Here is a 21,503-nt window from a genome sequence, read left to right as displayed (position 1 = left end):
CTTCCCCCCCCCCCCCCCCCCCCCCCCCCTCCTCTTCCAGTCTTCCCCACCCCCAGGTTTCTTGAATCCGTTGTCCTGTCACTTCCAAGCCAAATTATTACTTTATTGGCTTGAGGAAACACACTACATAGTTATTGGTATCTCCGATGGGTTATAGCTCATTAGAGACATGGGAAGGAATGAGGTTACAAGGGGAGAGGGGACAAATTACCTCATTTCTGGTGATGGGTAAGCTGAAACACACCATCACTGAAAGAAAGACATCCTGCCTTGAAAATTTGATCCGGAAAGCTTGTGTGAAGAAACTGAGATCAGTTTCATCAATCCTCCACATTCCACAAACATATTCAGAACCCAACTCAGGAGCTGCATCCAAACAAAGATGTTATGATGCAATCTTATTGTCCCTTTCCAACAAAATGAATTCATAAGATACCATTTATATCTGAAAGATATGTCAATGGTGATGTCTCCTAAAGCACATACGCACATACAGGACAAGAAACAGTGCAAAGTTCATAATCATTATCTAGAATGTCATTGACATCTAAAACATAATTTTCCTGAACAAAAATATGGAGTATTTTAGTTGCTAAAAGAATATCAGAGTAACAGATCTGCAACAGACCCAAATGCAACAGTTTCATATATATATATATATATATATATATATAAGTAGCGGATTTTCACTCTACTTCAAAATTCCATTCTGAAGACAGCTTACAGCCAGCACTTACCTTGTCAACAAGGTAAGCATAATTGCATGAACAAATGAATTAGACCATCCTCATATATCTGCTTAAATGTACCCTTATGTTTGAATGCTTTGCTCAATGTGAAAAACTAAGCACATCTATTGCATACCTTCATACTGAAAAACTCTTGATGGAGTTCCATAATCATCATCTTCCCATTTTGTCCTAATCTTTATTTGGTACCATCTATAAATGCAACAGGTATAGATAAGGTTAAAACAAAGATATTAACAAGGGTATTCAATATCATAAAATGGCAAAAAGAAAAGTACAGATTGGCACGGTACAAACCCCTGCTGGAATAGATCCAGATTGTGAAATCGATGAACATAAATGCCAATTTCATGTACAGCCTCCAACATCGGTTGTTGTGGCTTTCTATGCGATTTAGAGTTGCTAGACTTCAATAGTTGTGGCAGCTGCAATTGTGCCAATTATAAAATGGCACAGGCCTAGCATCAGTACTATTCATTCCCTTTGGGTTTACCAGCGCTACTCTGTTAAAACCAGCTATATTTGTCAAAGAGGCAGTAATCTTACAGACAATTACTGTTGTTCATTGTTATTATAACAAATTGCACCCCTATGATTTGGTTCTTTCAAATGTCCAACCGATTGGTTGTTGTTTTATTGCTAAGAAACTAGATGATTCAAGATCACTAGAGTACAATTCAATCACTGTAAAAGGCACACACTCATCAAGTAAATAACCAGGGGAGTGTAGATGATAGATTTGCAGGAAGATTCCTATGCGTAAAAACATGCCTAGTGAACCATTTTTCACAGGAAGCATTAACATATGGTAAATGTGAAGAATGATGAGCAATTTGGCAGGCTTTACAACTGCAATGGCACAAGAGAAAAGATTTTTTTATTTTTTTTTTTTAAATTAATCCAGAAGTCAGAAGTAAACTCAGTGGTAGTAAGTAACATGAAGCAAAATCAAAGCGTTATAAATTGGTCACCTACATAATGAAGGCACCGTGAGCAAGCAAAAGAGCAATTTCAATTACAACCCTCACTTCAATTATGTGCTGTGATTACACTATCCAAAATTAGCACTTACTGCCAATCCAAGAGTTCACCTGGCTATAGTTCAAGACAAATGTTCCAATTACACCCTGAAATCCAAGCTTAGTTAAGCCTTCCAAATTTTTCATTATTTTCATCAAGTTAAAATACAGTCACTAGGTTTCTACCTTCTATTCCAACTTCTGTCATTAATTAGCACCATATGATCAAATCTCTAAATACAAACTTCTTCTACGAGTACTATTTAAAGTTTGAACTAAGCTGAACCAACAAGACATCCATTACTATGAACAAGGTTGCTGAGTAAAATAAGAATAATAACAACAACAACAACAACAACAACAACAATAATAACAATAATAATAAATATAATAATAATAATTATTATTATTATTATTGTTATTATTATTATTATTATTATTATTATTATTATTATTATTATTATGATTATGATTATGATAATGATAATCATCATCATCATCATCATCATCTACCAAAGAGAGGATAAACATGGAGAAAACGAGTTAGATCAAATTATAATTCAATGAAATGCTAAACTCGAAAATATGTTAGGTAGAGAAAGAAGTAATACAATGCACTGATCTCAATGGGTCCAGAGAGAAGCAAAATAATAACCTGCAATGGCGTGACTCTATTCTATTTTCTTGTTCAGCTGCAGAATGCCGCTGCAATCAACGATGGTATCGGCAGTGAAAATGAGGTAGCTCGATTGATGTGGGAGATTACAAAATAGGTTGGCAATGGCGGTGTTAATGGCGATTTTACGTCAGCGATGGAGCTAACAGTTTGCACAGGACGTTGAAGGGGAGTAGAGAGAGAAAGTTGAACAAATTAGAGATGAAATTTATTTTTTTGCATTTTATTGTCTTTCAATTATAAAGGTGCTACAAACTTAATTCATAAGTTATATGCGTGATTATTTTAACTTTAAGTTATACATGGAGTGACGTCAGTTACTTTAACGAGGCTTGATTGAAGTAATTTTTAATACAATTTTTCATATTATTAAGTTTAGCATTAATATATTAAATTTATATATTTAGAAACTACATTAAAAGTACTATTAAACACAAAAAATTAAATTTAAAAATAATAAAAAATTACTAAAGAAAATAAGCAAAGAAGGAAGAGTTGGTTTGACCAATGAATAGTAAATAGGACAGGTAAAATGGGACGAAAGGAGTAATAAATTGATACTAGAAATAGTCTCAAAAGACTGAAATCGTAATTTCGTGTGTAATTTTGATATTAAAGATAATCACGCATAGGCAAATTTTACTGTGAACTACGGGGTGAGTAAAATATTGGTTAACTGCCCGATAACCAATAATCGATAATTAAATCGACGGAAAAATCGGTTATTGGTCGGTTTCGATTTTCAATATTAAAAAAAAAAAAAAACAATTTCAATTTTTTGGTTATTTTACGATTTTTAGAACCTAGTCATCGGTCGACCGATAACCTATATATATAGGGTCATAATCAGGTGTGCCCGCTCCTTAACGTGCGGTCAGCGCGGACGCACCACTATGTATACAAATATACACCACTCAATGTTAGAAAATACACCACACAAATATGCATCATTAGGTACGCATCACCAAAAATTATACCACTAGGTATGCAAATATACACCACACAGTGTTAGAAAATGCACCATTAAGGGCATGGGAGTTTATGGTGCATTATTTTGGGTGTGTGATGTGTTTTATGGTGTTTTTGTGTGTTTTTATTGTAGTGCATTTTCTAACATTGAGTTGTGCATTTTCTAATATTGAGTGATGTGAACCGCACCGATCGCACGGGAAGGCGCAACCACATTTGAACAGATTTAGGTGAGATTGTGAGATCAAATCATGTATATTAATCTAATAAATTTTAAGGTCATGATTGATCAAGAATCCAAGTTTTAATTGACTTAAAATAAGGGAAATGGGTGAAATAGTAAAATAATATAGAATCTTTAAATCTACAAATCCTTAACGGGAACTAAAAAATGTTGGTGGTATTATTTTCTCAAATCAATGGTTCATATTATTTCTGATCTAATATTTGTACATGATTTTCTTATTCTAACCTTAATTATTATTAACTATTCTCTAAAATACCCTAAATACCCTATACACGCAACTGTATAATTGAATAGCATTTAATTGCGTACATTAACATAATATAGTAATATTTTTTTAATACTATAATATACGTCATATAGTAATTTGATTGTTGAAATTTTTTTTGAATATTATCATGAGAGGAATTTAATTACGTACATTAACATAATATAGTAATATTTTTTTGGAATACTATAATATACATCATATAGTAATTTGATTGTTGGAATTTTTTTTTTGAATATTATAATGAGAGGAATTTAATTACGTATATTAACATAATATAGTAATATTTTTTTTAATACTATAATATACATCATATAGTAATTTGATTGTTGGAATTTTTTTTTTAATATTATCATGAGAGGAATTTAATTACGTACATTAACATAATATAGTAATATTTTTTTTGAATACTGTAATATACTCCATATAATAATTTGATTGTTGGAATTTTTTTTTTGAATATTATCATGAGAGAATTTTTTTTTTTAATACAACTAACCCTATTACATTGTAGTATCTGTTCATCTATACTTTTCATCATGAGAGGAATTTAATTACGTACATTAACATAATATAGTAATTTTTTTTGAATACTATAGTATACATCATATAGTAATATATATATACACATAAATAAGGAATCCATGCAAGAATGGAATTAAATAAAATATTTTATTAATTTCCGTGTATAATAAGGAACGGAATTATATTTTGAATATTTTGTCAATTTTAGCCATAAATAAGGAATGATAAAGAATGTTAGAATTTCTGATAAGGAATTATTATATAATATTATGTTGATCGATTTCAAATATTTTGGACTAAAATGAGCGAGAAAAATAGCACTTCTGTTTTAATATATATAATATAGATAATATAGATGACTGGAAAGTTATTCTAATCTAAGGGCAAACATTTTTTTCATGACTGAGATTTAAGAATGTGTAAAATTTATCCACTTACTTAAAAAAAAATTCCTTTGTTGTTTTCATGTAGTAATGTATATTGAAATTTTTTAAAAAAATGATATAATATAAATGTTTTCATATGGGAGTTGAGGTCATAGATTCAAGATTCAAGCTCCACTGAGAGCAATATTGACTCTTTGTGCTTCAGTAGGTTAAGAATGTAATTATGAACAGATACTACACGGTAACATAGTCGGTGGTACTAAAAAAAAATAATTTTTTAAGAAATTTATTTATTATGTTTAGGTTAAACTAATGTGTTAACTAATTTTTTTTGACAAAATTATTTAGCAAACACATTTTTAAAAATTATTTTTGTCCTAATTGGTAGAAAAATACTAAACGACTTCTAAATTGACTTCAATGGGTCGGGAAAATTGAGGAAAAATAGAAATTTGCAGGAGGGGAGAAGTCCAAAGGGAAGGGCAAATTTGGAACTCTGACTATTATACATGTATATATATGTGTCTTGTGGTAATCGCTTTTGATTTGTGTTTCTCTAAGGAAGCAGAAAGCCAATTTTCCGTTATCCGTTCTCTTTCATTCAACGCTCATTTTCTCTTTCTATATCTATCCCTCTCTCTCTTTCTCTCTCTCTCTCTCTCTAAATTCCTGTGACACTCTTCTCTCCTATCAAATTAGGGTTTTCCTCCTATTCTTCCGAGTCGACTCAGTTGCAGCAGCACCAGCCATGATTTCCGATGGAATCTCCAACCCTGCGATCCCCATGGCCTCTTCAAACCCTAGGGATTTCGCCAAGAAAAAGAGAGTAATTTTATTATTCGCGGTGTTTGCATTTCTATATATTATTTTGTTTGGATTGCGTTTTCGATTGTGATTGCGTAATTTGTTCTGATTGCATTATGTTAGGCTAATCGTTCGGCCAAGTTGAAGCAGTGCAAGCTTGATGCTCGTCGTGAGCAATGGCTTTCACAAGGTTTGTCGAAGATCTATTTTTTTTTAATATAATAATTGTAGTAGTTATAAGGATATTTATATAAATGTATCTTGCATGTATTAATAAAGTTATTGTTTTCATTGTTTTATACTCTTCCTAGTATAATATTTAGCTGTTGGTAAGATTGGGAATTCATTGACTTCAGTGATGTTGTTTTGCTTTCGTTACTTTTTCGTATGTGAATTTACTTGTATTTGTTGTGATGGGGGTTTTCCTGTAGTTAAGAGTAAGGGTGCCAAGGAGGAGTTGAATGGTGGAGGTGGGACTTGTGGTAGTGGGATGGATGCTGCCAATGAGAAGGGCCAAGTGTTGCAGAAACTAGAGATCAAGTCAGAAGGGGAAGAAGACAATGGTGGACTCGTGCAAGATCACCACAACACTGACTTGCCTGCCAACAGCCCCACCAATAGTGTCTTGGAAGGGAGTGATTCCGGAACAAACTTTACTGGGAGCAACAGTAGATCTAGCTGTAGCAGTGGTGGGTGTTGTTCAAGGAGCATGAGTGAAGAAGATGAGGAGCGGGATGACGTGTGCTTTGATGATTGGGAGGCTGTAGCTGATGCTTTGGCTATCACAGATAAGAAGCAGGAGCAGCCTACTAGCCCATGTTTGGATGATAGAAATGACAATGTTGTGCATTTAAGTTCACAATCAGAGTTGTCTAGCTACCATGTTTCCGATGCCGATATATCAAAGTCAAAGCTAGGGAGTGGAGGTTTGGCACCTAGACTTCCTAAGATTTGCCAAGCATGGAGGCCTGATGATGCATTCCGTCCTCAGAGTCTTCCCAATTTGTCCAAGCAGTATAGTTTTCCTTTGAACTCAGGACGGCATTTCCGCGGAGGGTCTGTTTGGGAGCGTAAGAACTTGTCCGTACCCACATCATGCCCCATATGCTATGAAGATTTGGATCTCACAGACACAAGTTTTCTCCCTTGTTCATGCGGATTTAGGCTCTGCCTCTTCTGTCACAAGAGGATTCTTGAGGAGGATGGGCGCTGTCCTGGTTGCAGGAAGCAGTATAACCATGATCCTGTTGATGGAGAGGCAACCATGGATGGTGGCTGCCTGACAGTCCGATTGGCTCGTTCTTGCAGCATGATCTCAAGGTCCTAAAAGTACTATATTCCCCCCATAAACAGATATGTCAGGTCCCTATTTCTTTGTGGATTAAGTGTGTTCTTGTTAGACTCAGGTTTTTTGTAGTAGCATGATGTTGATATAGAAACATCATTCTAAGCACATGAGGAAATATTCTAGTTCTCTTATGGTTCTAGTGCATGATATATGGTGCATCTGTGCTATTGTAGAAGGATTGCTATGTGAATAGATATGGTGGTATAGAAATTTAGTACATTGAATCTGATAAAAATAAAGATACAACTTTGTCCATTTGATTGTGTCCTAGTATCAAATTATGAATCAATAAAGGTAACGTATTTCTTGGGTTGAAGGCATGCCTGGTAAGTTCTATCCATACATAGTTTTGAAGAAACTGAGGCACTAAGAATTAAATTTGTATTTGCATGCACTTGGATTTCTGCAGAAGTGAAGCATTCAGAGGACCCAATTGCACTCTAAGAAACAGGTTGATATTCATAGGTTTTAATGGCCATCATCTTCAAAGTTTTATTGTGTTAATGTTTATTATGCATTGGAGGCTATAATGGTTTGTTTTATTATCGTTGTTTTCAATTAAACCATGAAAATCATTATTTCATAGCTGTATGCTCTTGAATGTGCACTCTTAGGAAGCATGAACCTGATTCCCTGAATGCTGTTTGAAATTCATTGCTTCAAATGCAATTTGAGTATGGACTTCAAAACTAAACTATTGTTATTATTCATTTACCCTTTCTTCTCCCTTCTTCCTTGCTTATTTCTATTTTTAAATTTCTTTTCCTTTCTTCTTGGGCATTGATGGAGTTAAGATGGAACCTTGCATCATCAACGTAATGATTTTTTATGGTCAGATTTGCTTGATACTGTTCAGGGATTTTAAGGTTCCTCGACATGTTCTGGTATGTCAAGGATGAATTCCCATTTCCCAACTTGGTGTATTGTTCTCTGCAGCTTTCTATCTAGTTTTGCTTGTACAGTATGTAGAAAAGATGGAGAGACATTCTTTATACACACATTGCATACTTTGCATCACATAATCTGGCGGCAAATTCGCCAATTATTTTCCCATCACACAGAAACTAGAAAGGTAAAACTTTGAAATGCCAAAGACCATAGAGACAGAGTAATGATCTTTATACAGTGAGATGAGGTGAGATCCAAGATCCTTGCCTGTGAATGAGAGGAAGAGTTTTCCACCACTTGGCAAAGGTGGACTCTTCTAAGAAAATATCTTTGCCAAGCAAATCCTTGCTAAACCATTCCTTTGCTTTTTCCTCTAAGACCCCAATTCTCTCCTTTACATCCGAGTAATTTTGAACTGGTACGTTTTTCAGCTCCTCCACTTCGGCCCAGAAACAGGATTCTGAACGCTCCCCCGTGCCCTTCCTCTCTGCATGCTCTAACCATCTTTGTGTAAACCTGTATCGCTTTGGCCTAGCCCTGTTCATGTAAGGTCCAGTGTCTTCATTCTTCAAGTGCCTATAGTAGTTAGCAATATCCAGAGGCTCAGCCTGTCTACGAAACTCGGTTCCTAGTCTCACCCAGTTCTCATCTGCTTCAAACTCATCCGGGAGCTCGTACCTTTTCAGCATCTCAATGACCTCATCCATTATCCCGGCTAGCTCCAACCTCTTCACGTTAGCGTTGAAGTCATCTGTGGTTTTCTGCAGCTTAAAGGAATCGTAGTACCCTATTTTCCGGACTTCACACTTGGTTTTGTACTCGACGATTTTGCTCAGCGCTTCTTTGATGCTACCCATGTTATCATCAACCTTTTTCTTGTTCTTCCATTTCTGTTCGGCCCACTCTCCAGCAGCACGAAGGCACAGCCTTGCTCGAGCACTCTGGGCATTAACATTAACATTAACATTAGTTAATAGAGAAAGTTTCTATTCCTGTTTAACAACATACATTTGAACACTAAAACATGAAAGTGAATGTTTTCCTAAAAAATCACTCACCAGACCGAGTTCATGTGAGGCTGCGTTGAGCATAGCAGCTTCATCGTCTAGACTTAAATCTGAAGACAATGGAAGCTTTACCAAATTGTTGAAATCAAACACATTTCGCGCTTCTAAGCCCTGCATTACAGTTTCGTAGCAAAGGTGTTCCCTCAAGCTCTTTTTCGCAACCTCCGGGCCTTCTGCTTCCGATGTGATCTGAGAACTAAAGAACAATATCTGCAATATAGCATCTGGATTTTCAACGAGGATCAGCTGTCCACTTTCTGTACAGAAGATGAAAGTCCCGAAGGGTCTATAAGGGCTGAGCTGGATGAAGTTAGAGACCGTCTCCAACAACAAATTCGTCGATCCCATGAGAATACAAGCAGCACGGCTTGTGACTGAGCAAGTGTTCTTCATGACATTCACGAATAAATTTGACGACACATCAGTAAATGCTGCAACAGATTCATTCTTGAAGTCGCGGGATTTTGGAGAAATGAAAGCAAAGAAAGTTTGCAGGTATTGTTCAATGGAAGAAATAGGGGCCAGCATCATACGAGGGACCAAGTCATGTCTCGTGACAAAATGTATGAAGTAGCGGCTCCAGCCCTCTCGCCTGAGAGCATGAGAGAAGATCCTATCGCCGGTGAGGGGGCAACCAAAAGTTACACAAAAAGGGAATCTTTGTGGAGTTGACAGTCTGGAGGAGAAGTGCGTTTCTAGGCACCAGATCGCTGCAAGTATGGCTACAGGACCACCCGATGAGTGCCCTGTAAAAACTATTTGCTTTCCATCTGATACCGCCTTCTGCACCTGAAATTCAACCATCTCAAATCCTCATTTTCCCAGCCTAAAAAATGTCCCAAATTAAGATATCATCATAATTTGATTTCATGAGAATGTGCACCAGGTAAATCCCGCCTCGTGGCCCTAGTCAGCAAAGGATCATAACGAGATAAACCAGCCTAGTTGCCAATAGCTAACGGCAGGCAAATCCCAACTCGTGACCCTAGCTAGCAAAGGACTAGAATGAGATAATCCAGCCTAGCTAGTTGCCGATAGCTAACGGCAATCTGAGTTTCCTTTGTATTTAAAGGATGACTTCCCCAGAATCATCAAACCTCAGGATGCTAAGATTCTTAAATACAACAAACTCCCAACAACTAATTTTTACAGTTTAGTTCAGGATATCAATACCTAAAAATCTGCACTGATTTTGCACAGAAAGTTCAGTCATTTCACTTCACACAAGGTGTAAAGTTTTAACAGTCTTGGCAAAAATTATCATATCTTCTCAATAACTAATCTTAGCTCAAATTCATAACATACCCAGAAAAGACAGCAAAAAAATGAAGCAAATCCAACATTAATTACCTCAGAAGAGAGTGAAGTTCTCCCCAGGAGCTCCTCAAATCTACTAGAAAACGCAGCATTCACCAGGGCAACCTCGTCAGTGCCGATACTCCTGAGAAAGCGAAACAACGCAGTATTAACCTTGGTCTCTCCGAAGGGCTTGTGGGTGTACCAATCACCCACTGCCCACAACCCGGGAAACGCGAAGATCGCATAGTTTGAGCTTTGGCTCTTCTCGTACAGATAAGCCTTCCCTGGGAACTTCTCATGAGCTTTCATGGCGAAACTGCAGGCTTTCTTGATTAGATCTTCTCTCAATTCTAACCTCTCCCCCACAGACCTTCTGCCATCCATCTTTCTTGATATGGGTAAGGTTTCTTGGAGGTTTTGGGAGCTAAGAGAAGAGTAAAGATGTTCTCAAAAAAAAAAAAAAAAAAAAGAGAAGAGTAAAGATGTGCAGAAAAATGGGGTGGATTGATATATGAAAGCTAATTAGACATAGACGACTTTTGAATCTTCGCTTGATTTGTTCTGAAGAGCTGTTGCTTGGTGGGGCAAACATGTTTTAGGAAATTCATTTCTAACTTCCTTAAAGATTTTTATGATAAACTTTTTTCATCAATATTTGCTATCATTTTTGTTTTCTTATTTTGACTTCTAGATTCCATTGTATAACATCATGGAAGTTTCGTAAACATATGATTGAAGTAGTTGAAGCATTTTGATATAGTGCACTCAACTTGCACAATGTTGAAAATTTAATTTGTTTTCAATGAAATATCATACTTACCTAGATATAATATGCACAGAATTTAGCAATTGAGTCGACCACTAAATACAGTAGTGTCAATACTATATTATTGTTTATGTGGTATACATGTAGGCTGTAGCGTTGTAAATTAAAGCTTATAATAATAACTAGTATTTTGTACGCGCAATGCGCGAAAACTTAAGCCCAATATTAAAATCTTAATAAATACAAATAATTAAAATGTATCATTTAAATTATATATACACAAATAATATATGTATTTTTACAGACATATATGATTTATCATTCATAGAAATTTAATTAAAATATAATCAACCATTAAATTAATTATATAATAATGTTAATAAAATGACAATTAAAGAATAGGAAAAGAATATGATAGATATAGGTGTATGATAACAATGATTGAGTCTAAAGTAACGGTGTTATAACGGTGTAAGGGTAGTTTTGTATAATAATAATGTAGTAGGGACAATTTTGTCTAATAACGTGTACAACATTTAAAGTAAAATGTATACATTTATTAGCATCCAAAAACAGGGACATAAATCAATGATATAACCTTGATTGAGACTTATTATGTTTTTAGATAATAATAATAATAATAATAATAATAATTATTATTATTATTATTATTTAAAAAAATTAAAAGACAACCATCTGACCCGTAACAATAGCCACGATTGTTCAAAACTTAAACAAAAATAGTCATTGTTGTATAAAAAATTTAATTTAATTTTTGAATTTGTCTAGAAAAACATGGTTGATAGCCATTGATGGGTTAGAGCATACTTATCAGTGGAGTTTTTTCGCGGTATTTTAATAGTTTTTGTAAGTGTGATTAGAAAAGAGAAAATGAGAAAAAGAAAAAGAAAAAAGGAAAATAAAAAAGATATCTTGACAGCAAATCAAAAAAAAATTTTTTAAAAATAAAATGTAAGGCTGGCGTCACTCTGACGCGTCCCAGCGGGCGCGTGAACAACACGCGCCCGCTGGGGCGCAATGTTGCGGCTCAATTCCTTCAATCACGCGTTTCTTTCTTTTTTTTCTTCTTCTTCTTCTCCTGCAAAATCCAAGCTCTTGCAGGAGAATGAACTCCTCATTTTTTTGCCTTCACATCAGTATTGAAACAATTCATTTGGTTTATTCTCTGCCATGATCCCAACAAAAACCATTGATATAGATGCTCTTATACTCCTACCAACCAGTCGACTGAGTAGCTCAAATTACGAGGTAATAAAACTTGGGCTAATTACTAGGCTATGAAGGTTGCGCTTGAGGTGCATGGCTTGAGTTTGTGGGTGAATAGACAAGTTGGTCGTCCCAAATGATTATGGCTTGAGTTTGTGGGTGAATAGACAAGTTGGTCGTCCCAAATGATTAAATTAAATAAGGAGTGACATATGGGCACACACCATGGGGCCGACTTGGTATGCACCAAATCCTAGTTAGTATAAATAGATTAGCCAATCCTACTTGAGTGATCATGTTGTACTCACTTCCCTAGCCATAATATGCGTAGTCTTTTGACTGAGATTGTCTAGATCACCCTGGTCTTCCCTAGACGATCCTAGGCAATCGATTGATATTTAATAATACAACCAACCTTATCCTTCCCTTTCATATCATATTCCTAGATATTTCGATCCAATTTATGCTTTCATTAGCGTCGTCTGTAGGACATGAATGAAGAAGCTTGATCGTTAAGTTCTCCACTATCAATGGTCATAAAACTTTGATTATGCATGAGAATCCAAGTGTTTTCTATGTTAATTGTTTTGCTCATCAACTACAACAAGTACTTGTGACTTTTGTAATATTGCATGTGCTTTTTGTAAGCACATAGATGATTTACGAAATAAACCAATAAAGATGCTGATTGATTCAATTTATGTTGAGACAATTGAAATAAGAATCGGTTTAGATGAAGAAGTAATTTTATAATGTCCCAATGATGCACATTGGGGATCTCATTATGGTGCTTTTATAAGCATTGTTAAATTATTTTTTTCGGTGATTGATGTTCTTGAAGAGGAAAGGTGGATGTTACTGATGCAAAACCAAAAAAAAAATGGAAACATTTGAAATTTTGAAGAATGTTCAGTATTTTGATTTTGTGTTCTTATTGCATCTAATGAAAGAATGTTTTAGGAATTACCAATGAATTGTCCCAAGCATTGCAAAAGAAAGATAAAACATAGTGAATGCTATGACACTAGTTGATGTTTCAAAAAATAAATAATAAAGATTACGACTAATGTGAGATGATGGGTGGGAAGCTCTTTTAGAAGAAGTCAATTCACTATTTTTCAACAAACATGGAATTCTCATTCCTAATATGAATGAAGTTTATGTAGCTCAAAAAATACCATGTCGTAAATATGCAGAAAGGACCCATCTTCACATATATCGCATTGAAAGGTTTTATATAGTCTTAGATTTACAATTCCAAGAGCTAAGCATCGTATGAATGAGAAAAATATAGAGTATCTCTTATGCATGCTGTTTTGATTTGAAAAATCCATTTGCTAGGTTTGATAAGAAGGAATTAGTTCAACTAGCACAAATCTATCGAAATAATTTCTTTGAGATTGAACTTGAATTATTGGATAATAACTAACTTCAAAGTTATTTTGTTGATATAACTTCTGATCTTGCTTTATTTGAATTGGTTGGTATTGATAAATTAACTCAAAAAATGGTGGAGATATAAAGACATTTAGACTACAAGTTGGTGTATTTGCTTCTAAAGTTGGCTTTGATCCTACATGTTGCAATTACTAGTGTGGAAAGAACATTTTTGTTATGAAGTTAATCAAGACATCTTTACGCAATTGAATGAGGGAAAATTTATTAATCTATGACATTAAATTAAATTAGACAATATTACATTGATCTATGACATTAAACTAAATTAAACAATATAATAAGTTTGATTTTCTCCCAAAATGTAAAAAAGAAAAAAAAGACTTTGGTGATGGGATAACTTGCAACATTCTTATCACTTTTTCTGCAATACTTATGCCATGCCATGAGTCATATGTTAGTACTGTATGTCATGTCCAAATCAACAAAAATATGAATGGACACAACATTGTTGTGGGAATCAAAACATCAAATCATCCAACCAAACAACATAAATTACAGATTTACAGAGCCCAAAATGTGAACAAAATCAGGTTAAGATATATATAATTTTTTCCTTCCATATCTGAACATTTTTCCTTCTCCCCAAAGGTGTGGTGGAATGGTGTTTCTACAGGTAAGCATGTACAAGTGTGATTGAATTAAGCAGACAAAGAAGGGCAGCAAAGGGTACCCAAAATCAAAATTCAAAAACTGAGATGATCTGAGCAGAACATATGGTTCAGGGATCCACCAGTGGCTCAGTGTCTTGGTGCAGTCTAGGATGTTTTGTGAGAGGAACTGATGAACACCTCGGGGACAGAGGCGTAGTGGTCTCGGGATGGATGGAGGGCGAAGACGACGCCAAGGAAAGAGATAATGGCGGCCTTGGGAACGAGTCGTCTGTCGGTTTCCTCTTCCGGGTTGTTGTTGCTCCCTCTTTGCTCTCCCCGTCTCCTCTCAGCACGAAATCTTTGAGACGCTTTACATCGGACAGCTTCACAGGCTTCATCAGAAACTCCTCAGCCCCTTCCTCCAGACATCTATTGGTTGTGAAAGATATCCAATTAGATGAAACAGATCCAAACTTTCATAAATTTTGCATCTTGTAATGACAATCTTATGAAAACTTGCAACAATTCCCCCTCAAAGCACAGTTTTTACTATTGCTTGAACTCGAACCCGTTACCACTAGTTAGGATTTAAGCCCTTACCACTACACTAAAAGCTAGAGCCCCTAGCGAAATCACAACTTTATTTCCTTATATACCATCACATTTTCAAAAGGCAAGGTGTTGAACTTGGCCCTTTAGCTTTCACCTAACAATTACCTAGCCACCTGGTGGTGCTGGACTTGGCCCTTCACAGGCCAACAATCAAGAATGTACAAAGGCTAACCCCAGCCATGTTGGTTAGACAATTGACTTGGTAACATCAAGTTATAAGTTCAACTCCCAATAAAAGCGGCCTATTGGCCTTCTTGCCTACTTGATTTGAGTTTGTCTCTTAAAAAAAAATGTATACACCTGGTGGTGTATACATTTAACCTCCACTAACAATTCTCTAACCACCTAGTGGTGCAATACTTGGCCCTTCACGGGCCTACGTCCAACAATCAAGAATGGATGAAAGGCTAACCCCAACAAAGTTGGTCAGACAGTTGACCTGGTAACATCAAGGTTATAAGTTCATTCCTCAATAGGAGGGGCCTTATTGGCTTTCTTGGTTTGAGTAAGTCAGCTAAAAACGAATGTATACAATTTCAATCAGATGGGAGGAATATATACCTATCAATGCGAGCTAAAATGTTTTCAGATGACATTATCACAACAGGAATTTCCCTCAGTGCTGAAGAACCCTGCTCAGAGAGAAAAGATCAATCTCATCATTCAAGACCATAAAAGTTTAAGGGTCATGAAACAATAGGAGGAAGGAAAGGGAATGAATTACAATCCACAATTTACAAACCTTAATCTTTTTGAGTAGTTCATAACCAGTCATCCCAGGCATTGAATAGTCTGTCATTATCAGATTTACCTTCAAACCCTGAAATCAAGGATACCCAAACTTAACTCCAAATACAAATTCACTTAACTTTAATCCTTAAATGCCTTTTCCTGTACTGCTTTACCCCACATAACCTGTCCCTTAATCTTAATATTTACCCCATTCATGAATCCAATCAAACAACCACATATGATTAAGTTACCTTAAGTTTCACAAACACCAAACCATCATTCTTTAATGAACTTTTCTTTAGTTTAAGTAAACCCCTTTTAAGCTTTCGACCAAACACCCCAAAAAGCTTCAATCTTTAATCCCATTTTCTGATTCCAAATAATTTAAATAAATTAAAAAAAAAAAACTTTTTCTTTCTTACATCAATTGCAGCAGAGCCTTTCTCTCCATCCAAGCCCAGATATTGTAGAGCTCTGCTCCCACTCTCTACTGCTGTAACTGCAAATCCCCACATTTCAACACTTTCAGAAATCAATACAAAAATTTAAAAAAAAAAATAAATAAATAAAAAAGTTCAAAGAACCAACCTTTACAGGCAGAGATTTTGAGCAACCTCTCAATGACCTTCCTGTCCACGTGGCTATCATCGACGGCAAGAACATGCAACTCCTGTACACCGCCGGAGCAGCAATCATCACCGGCGGCGACTTTCTCCGGCTTCCCAATGACCATATTTTCAATTCTGGGAACTAAACAAAAAAGGGTCTTTACGTTTTGCTGAGCCCAGATGCTTGGAGTCCAAGAAAATAGAATTGTACAAAGAAAGAAACGTTGGTGAGAGTATTTATGTATGTACAGAGAGAGAGAGAGGGGGAATGAGGTGTGTATACGTGTACGTAGTGTGCATAGATATAGAAAGATATAGAGAGGGAGAGGGAAACGACTTTAGGGAAGCTAAAAGACTAAAAGCAGAGATACAGAAAGATCTTAGGAAATCTATATCGCATTATCTCACTTGTCCTTTTATCTGACCCTCTTTTCTTCCTAATCTCTTGGCTTTGTTGCCTTTTAGAAATTTCATAAACCCCAACAAGATACTCCGTACTACTCCTTTGCATATGTACTACAACCACACCTCTGTCCCATGTAATGTATCGCATAATTGCATTCAATGCTCCCACCCCACCCCCCACCATTACCATCCCAATTCAATTAGTTTGCCCACAAAAAAAATAATGTTTTGATTGTATGTAATTGTAATCCCTTTACCACTTTACAACATAATTCCTTTAACATTTAAAATTACACTGTTTGGTAGAAGGAATTGCAGGCAATTCTATCGAATTGCAATTCTCTCCCTCCATTTGAGGAATTACAATTCTACCTTATCCCATGGGAATTTTAATCCGGTGCATCTTAGAAAAGGGTTTAACAGGAAATGACTAAATTACCCCTAGTTGTTATTAGTATTATTATTACACAAGGACATTTTAATTTTTATACCACTTTTTTCATTCTCATTCCAAATAATTCTATTACTCCCTACCAAATAATGTAATTTGAATTCTCATCTTATTCTTTTCTCACCGAATTACAATTCATTTCCTACCTAATTCTCCCATCCCAACCAAACGCCCTTGTAAAATTCTCACACTCCAGCGTGACATAATTTGTGACAACTGTTGTCATAGGCCTAGACTTTCGCGATGGGCACAATGCATGTGTGGTGTCTTGAGAGTCGAGACCCATCTTGCCATGGGGATCAACCTTACCCTCATATGGTGTCAAATTGGTTTCACCCTGCTATGAGATGCAATAGTTTCCGACCAGTTGTGCCCTTTAAATCATTTTTGTTCATTTCATAATCAAATCCAAAACTAGTGAAAGCTCCCGAACTTAATCGGGTTGACATGACTAACTCAGACAAACCTTAGCGTCTATGACAGAATTATCCTTAATGTTATTCTTGCCCCTGCCTATTTTATGGCAAACTAGTGGTTCGTCTATTCAGTGAGTCTAACAAGATAGACTCAAACAGTGTGCAACATTGTACCCAATTCAAATCTTTCTTCCTCCATCCTGCTGTTTATTACGGTATATGTTTATATATATTATATTTAATTAAATTGAAATCAGATCGAATCTTCTTGTCTTTGTTGATTCAACTCAAAACCCAACTCAGAATCTTATTTAAAAGATAATTAAACTTCTTATCACTTAATTTTGTGTTTATACTTTATTCTGTTCATTTTGATGGAATCATACTCAAATCATTTAGAGTTCTATTTTCTTTTATTTTTTAAAGATATTATGAAAAACAATTTGTGTTTATTAGTCTCATTTTATGTGTTTGATTTGACAATCAAGCTCGTCTAAAATTATTTACGATTTCATTTTTCATAATATTTAGTTTAATATTAATATATAAATTTAATATATTTATAAACCACATTCAAATTACTTAGTAAACACAAAAATACAAAATATACAAGAACAATGAATTATGTATAATAATCTTTGATATAATGAAAGTTTGAGGTAAGAGGAAAGCATATGATATGCAGTATCTACTAAAAGAGAAAATTGTGATATCATACTGTTTAACATATGATACCATAATGCATCTTGAGAAGATAGAATATCACATACTATTATATAATAGTATAGTACATATCTGTTTAGATGAACATGAAATCTTTTCGTATGCCACTAAAATATATGTAGTACATAATATTGAATTGTATAATACTTGGTGATGTTTAGAGCAAATCATAACAATACCATTCATAATCCCAGAATAAAGTTACCTATTAAACAAATTGCAAATTCCCACTTTATGTTTTAAATTTTAGGACACACTTATATAGATACCGTATAAATTTTTTTTTATCTATTTATTATTGATGAGGACATGGAACCTCGGGGACCTATTTTATTGAGAAAATCTTAGTCTACGGGAGTTGGCAAAGAAGAATGATGGCCCAAGAAGTTGAAAGGAGGTGTGAAAAGAAGTAAAATATTAACAAAGGTCAGCCAGCAAGGTTCGAACTAATGACTTTAAGCATAACAACACAAGTAGTGGGGGACACGTGTATGACCAAGAACGAAAACAATCTGGTGTTGCACATTTGCGGAGCATCTAGATGAACTCTACACTATAAATAGACACCCTTCTATTCCCTTAAAAGTCATCCCTTGGTTCACAACGTAACCACCCCTGGTCTATTGGTCTATGATCCTAACCTTTAACTCATACACTAGAGTTTGATTCCTATTTTGGATTGTAGCTTATAATCTTGTACGGAGTATTATTTCTTTAGGTCAATATCTCAGAGGTCTCGACAAAACCATCAATTTTTTTTTTTTAATTGTTGTACGTAAAATATTTACAAAATCGTCTAACTTGGGATAGAAAGAGAACAAATATATATTGCTTGAGAATTTTTATAACCTCTTTATGAGATACAGTGCCAAAATTTAAAATCAATAAAACATACTAGTGTTGTTTGTCATTATTTTTTCCTTTTTTTTTTTTTTGATAATATAACTTATTTTGTATAATGTTGTTAAATCTTAGAAAGTGTTATGTGAATCAAACGGTCAATGTATAACTAATATAGGAAGTGTTTGGCAATTAGCATATAGATAGTAGTTTATAGCAAACTGTATTAATATATAGTTAATATTTTATTGTATTAGTGGTTTAGTTATCTAATAGTTTAGTGTTTCGTATGAAAGTATTCGGTAAATTAGTTGTGTAGTGTTAGCGGGTAACAAACAAATGATTTATAAAGATATAGTTATATTATTTTATTTATTAAATGATCTTTAAAATAATTTATTTTAGATATAAATTTTAAAAATATGTTTATTTTAAAATTTATTATTATTTTTGTTGTTGTTTTTCTAAGAGTAAATTCCACTTTTAGTTCTCGATTATTGTGGCATTGTCACATTTAGTCTTATTCTTTTAATTTTGTCATATTACATCCCTGACTTTGAGCAACTTTTACTTTTAGTGTTCGACTATTGCAGCATTGTCACATTTAATCATATTCTTTTAATTTAGTCATATTACAACCATTATTTGGTAACACTTGTTTAGCGAAACTCCTCAAATTACAACAATACTCAATATTCTTGTTACTTATAAACTTTAGTAGACGACATTTTTTACGTGAAATATTATAAAAATATGAATAGAAAAAGATTATATTTAGTATAATTGGATATGTATCAAAATTGGGCCGATCCCAACCAAGTCAGTCAAACAATTAGTTTGGTAATCACAAGGTTTCAAGTTCAACTCATCGTGAGAGTTGTTTATTTGCATTATTGATTTGAACTGATCAATTGTGGGCAACTTAAATTGATTTACTTCATTGTGTTCTTTTATCGACTAGAATTGTAAAGTCACTTCACTTAATGTGCACATTTAAATAACGACTGTGAACTTTTCTGTGAATCAAATGATATATATTAAAATTATTGGGTGTGACTGTAGATGTTTGTGTAGTGTGAAGAGGGTTGGATGATGAGATGTTGGGGGATGGATGGATTGTATTTGTATAGGCGTGTGGAAGGGTGAGTGGCGTGTGGGTCATGTGGTCTCCCGTGTGGTCACACTCAATTCATTGCTTTCTCTTTGACCGCTTGGTTTTTGAAATTTCTTAGATTCGGTTTGCACCCCCCAATCCCAATCTATTCTCCCACGAGACAAATGCGTTCACTCACTCTATTCAATTCCCCACTTGGAAACTTAATCCCCTTGTTTACTCTTTTGTGAGAACAAAATAGATCTTGAAGATAACTTGACAATTCGAGTCCGAGTCAGCAATGTGGTATGTAAGACTTAAGTCATTCCTGTTGTTATAAGGGCATCTTCAATAGTGGGGTTTTTGAGGTGCGAAGTAGAAGAGAGAAGAAGAAAAAAAAGTTGTTACACGCCAGGGCATCTTCATTTGACTTGTGCTTTCGAACTCACAAAAAATCCCTTATTGCAGGAGGAGCTTTATATTTCTCACTCATTCACCTCATTCATTATTTTGCCTCAAAATATGATCTAAAATCCACTAATGTGGATGGCCTAAGTGCTTGAAAGATCAACTGATTGATGACTTGCTTACATAGGAGGGTTGGCTGACCTATCAACGTCTTAGAGGACACTCGGAGTTCATTACAACTACTACCCTAAATCACGGTGATACCTCTAAATATGAGGAAAAATTACCAAGATGACGCATGTCTAAATTCCTTGTAATCTATTGCAACAGCTAGAAAGCCACCAAAGTCTATAAATACCACGAGAATGTACTGTAATAAGGGTTCAAACTCTACGTAATTAATACATGCACAACATTCTTGTAGCTAGCCCCAAACTACCAAAAACTTTATTAATCTCTATCACTTTAATTTGCTCAATATATTATCTATCATTATATTTGATGGATATCATGCAATCGATGTTATGTATGGTTGTAGCGTGCTTCAATTTACACCAACAAATTAGAGTGCATGCTTGAATAATTTCAAATTAGCATAAGTGAGAAATTGAACATTAAGACATTAGTTTTTGAAACATGTGATTGTGTGAAATCAGATTTATATCATTGATTGGCTTAAAAAGTGAAGGATGGATAGGGTTGATTCTTATCTGCATTTTTATTTTTTTCCTTTTTAAAGACAAAACAGTCATGATTTTAAGTTGGCAATTCAAGCTAAGCATGCCTATACTATTTCACTCCTTTTCTTTCCACCAAACAAATTCATACTCAAGCTTTGATCTATGTCTATTAGCTTTCTTGATTTAAGTCGGTCAGTAATGAACAATCCGAGTTAATTTATCTCCTTGTGGCTTGTGGTCCCTTACCGACTA

The 21,503-nt window shown here is 34.8% G+C and overlaps 4 protein-coding genes across 6 annotated transcripts in view; 1 reads left to right on the top strand and 3 right to left on the bottom strand.

The window, feature by feature from the left end:
• Window positions 1–2,624, bottom strand: part of LOC115996369 (protein FAM135B-like) — an 11,918-nt gene extending 9,294 nt beyond the window's left edge. Inside the window, exons 1-4 of one of the 3 annotated variants that reach the window (XM_031235574.1) lie at window positions 2,424–2,624; window positions 1,047–1,252; window positions 865–941; window positions 212–366 (exon numbers count right to left, since the gene is read on the bottom strand). In XM_031235574.1, the coding sequence (XP_031091434.1) occupies window positions 212–366; window positions 865–941; window positions 1,047–1,117 (303 nt within the window). In that variant the 5' untranslated portion in view covers window positions 1,118–1,252; window positions 2,424–2,624. The remainder of the gene's footprint in view (window positions 1–211; window positions 367–864; window positions 942–1,046; window positions 1,253–2,423) is intronic. The other 2 variants (XM_031235575.1, XM_031235576.1) reach the window with 2 other exon arrangements.
• Window positions 2,625–5,383: 2,759 nt separating this feature from the next.
• LOC115995764 lies at window positions 5,384–7,304 on the top strand. The gene is made up of 3 exons (XM_031234898.1): window positions 5,384–5,662; window positions 5,764–5,830; window positions 6,072–7,304. Exons 1-3 carry the CDS (start codon window positions 5,585–5,587, stop codon window positions 6,965–6,967), a joined length of 1,041 nt encoding a protein of 346 aa, XP_031090758.1. The 5' UTR covers window positions 5,384–5,584; the 3' UTR covers window positions 6,968–7,304.
• A 648-nt stretch (window positions 7,305–7,952) lies between these two features.
• LOC115995763 (protein EDS1L) lies at window positions 7,953–10,739 on the bottom strand. The gene is made up of 3 exons (XM_031234897.1): window positions 10,294–10,739; window positions 8,935–9,732; window positions 7,953–8,817 (listed from the first exon to the last, which is right to left on the bottom strand). The coding sequence occupies exons 1-3, from the start codon at window positions 10,624–10,626 to the stop codon at window positions 8,107–8,109; spliced, it is 1,842 nt and encodes a 613-aa protein (XP_031090757.1). The 5' UTR covers window positions 10,627–10,739; the 3' UTR covers window positions 7,953–8,106.
• Window positions 10,740–14,127: 3,388 nt separating this feature from the next.
• LOC115996232 (two-component response regulator ARR5-like) lies at window positions 14,128–16,528 on the bottom strand. Its single transcript, XM_031235386.1, has 5 exons — window positions 16,216–16,528; window positions 16,050–16,126; window positions 15,638–15,715; window positions 15,457–15,527; window positions 14,128–14,712 (listed from the first exon to the last, which is right to left on the bottom strand). Exons 1-5 carry the CDS (start codon window positions 16,358–16,360, stop codon window positions 14,412–14,414), a joined length of 672 nt encoding a protein of 223 aa, XP_031091246.1. The 5' UTR covers window positions 16,361–16,528; the 3' UTR covers window positions 14,128–14,411.
• Window positions 16,529–21,503: the final 4,975 nt, after the last annotated feature.

The sequence above is a fragment of the Ipomoea triloba genome, chromosome 11 (assembly GCF_003576645.1).
Source record: "Ipomoea triloba cultivar NCNSP0323 chromosome 11, ASM357664v1".
Lineage (NCBI taxonomy): Eukaryota > Viridiplantae > Streptophyta > Magnoliopsida > Solanales > Convolvulaceae > Ipomoea > Ipomoea triloba.
Note: the sequence above shows the minus strand (reverse complement) of the source record. Positions and strands in the feature narration are given on the sequence as shown.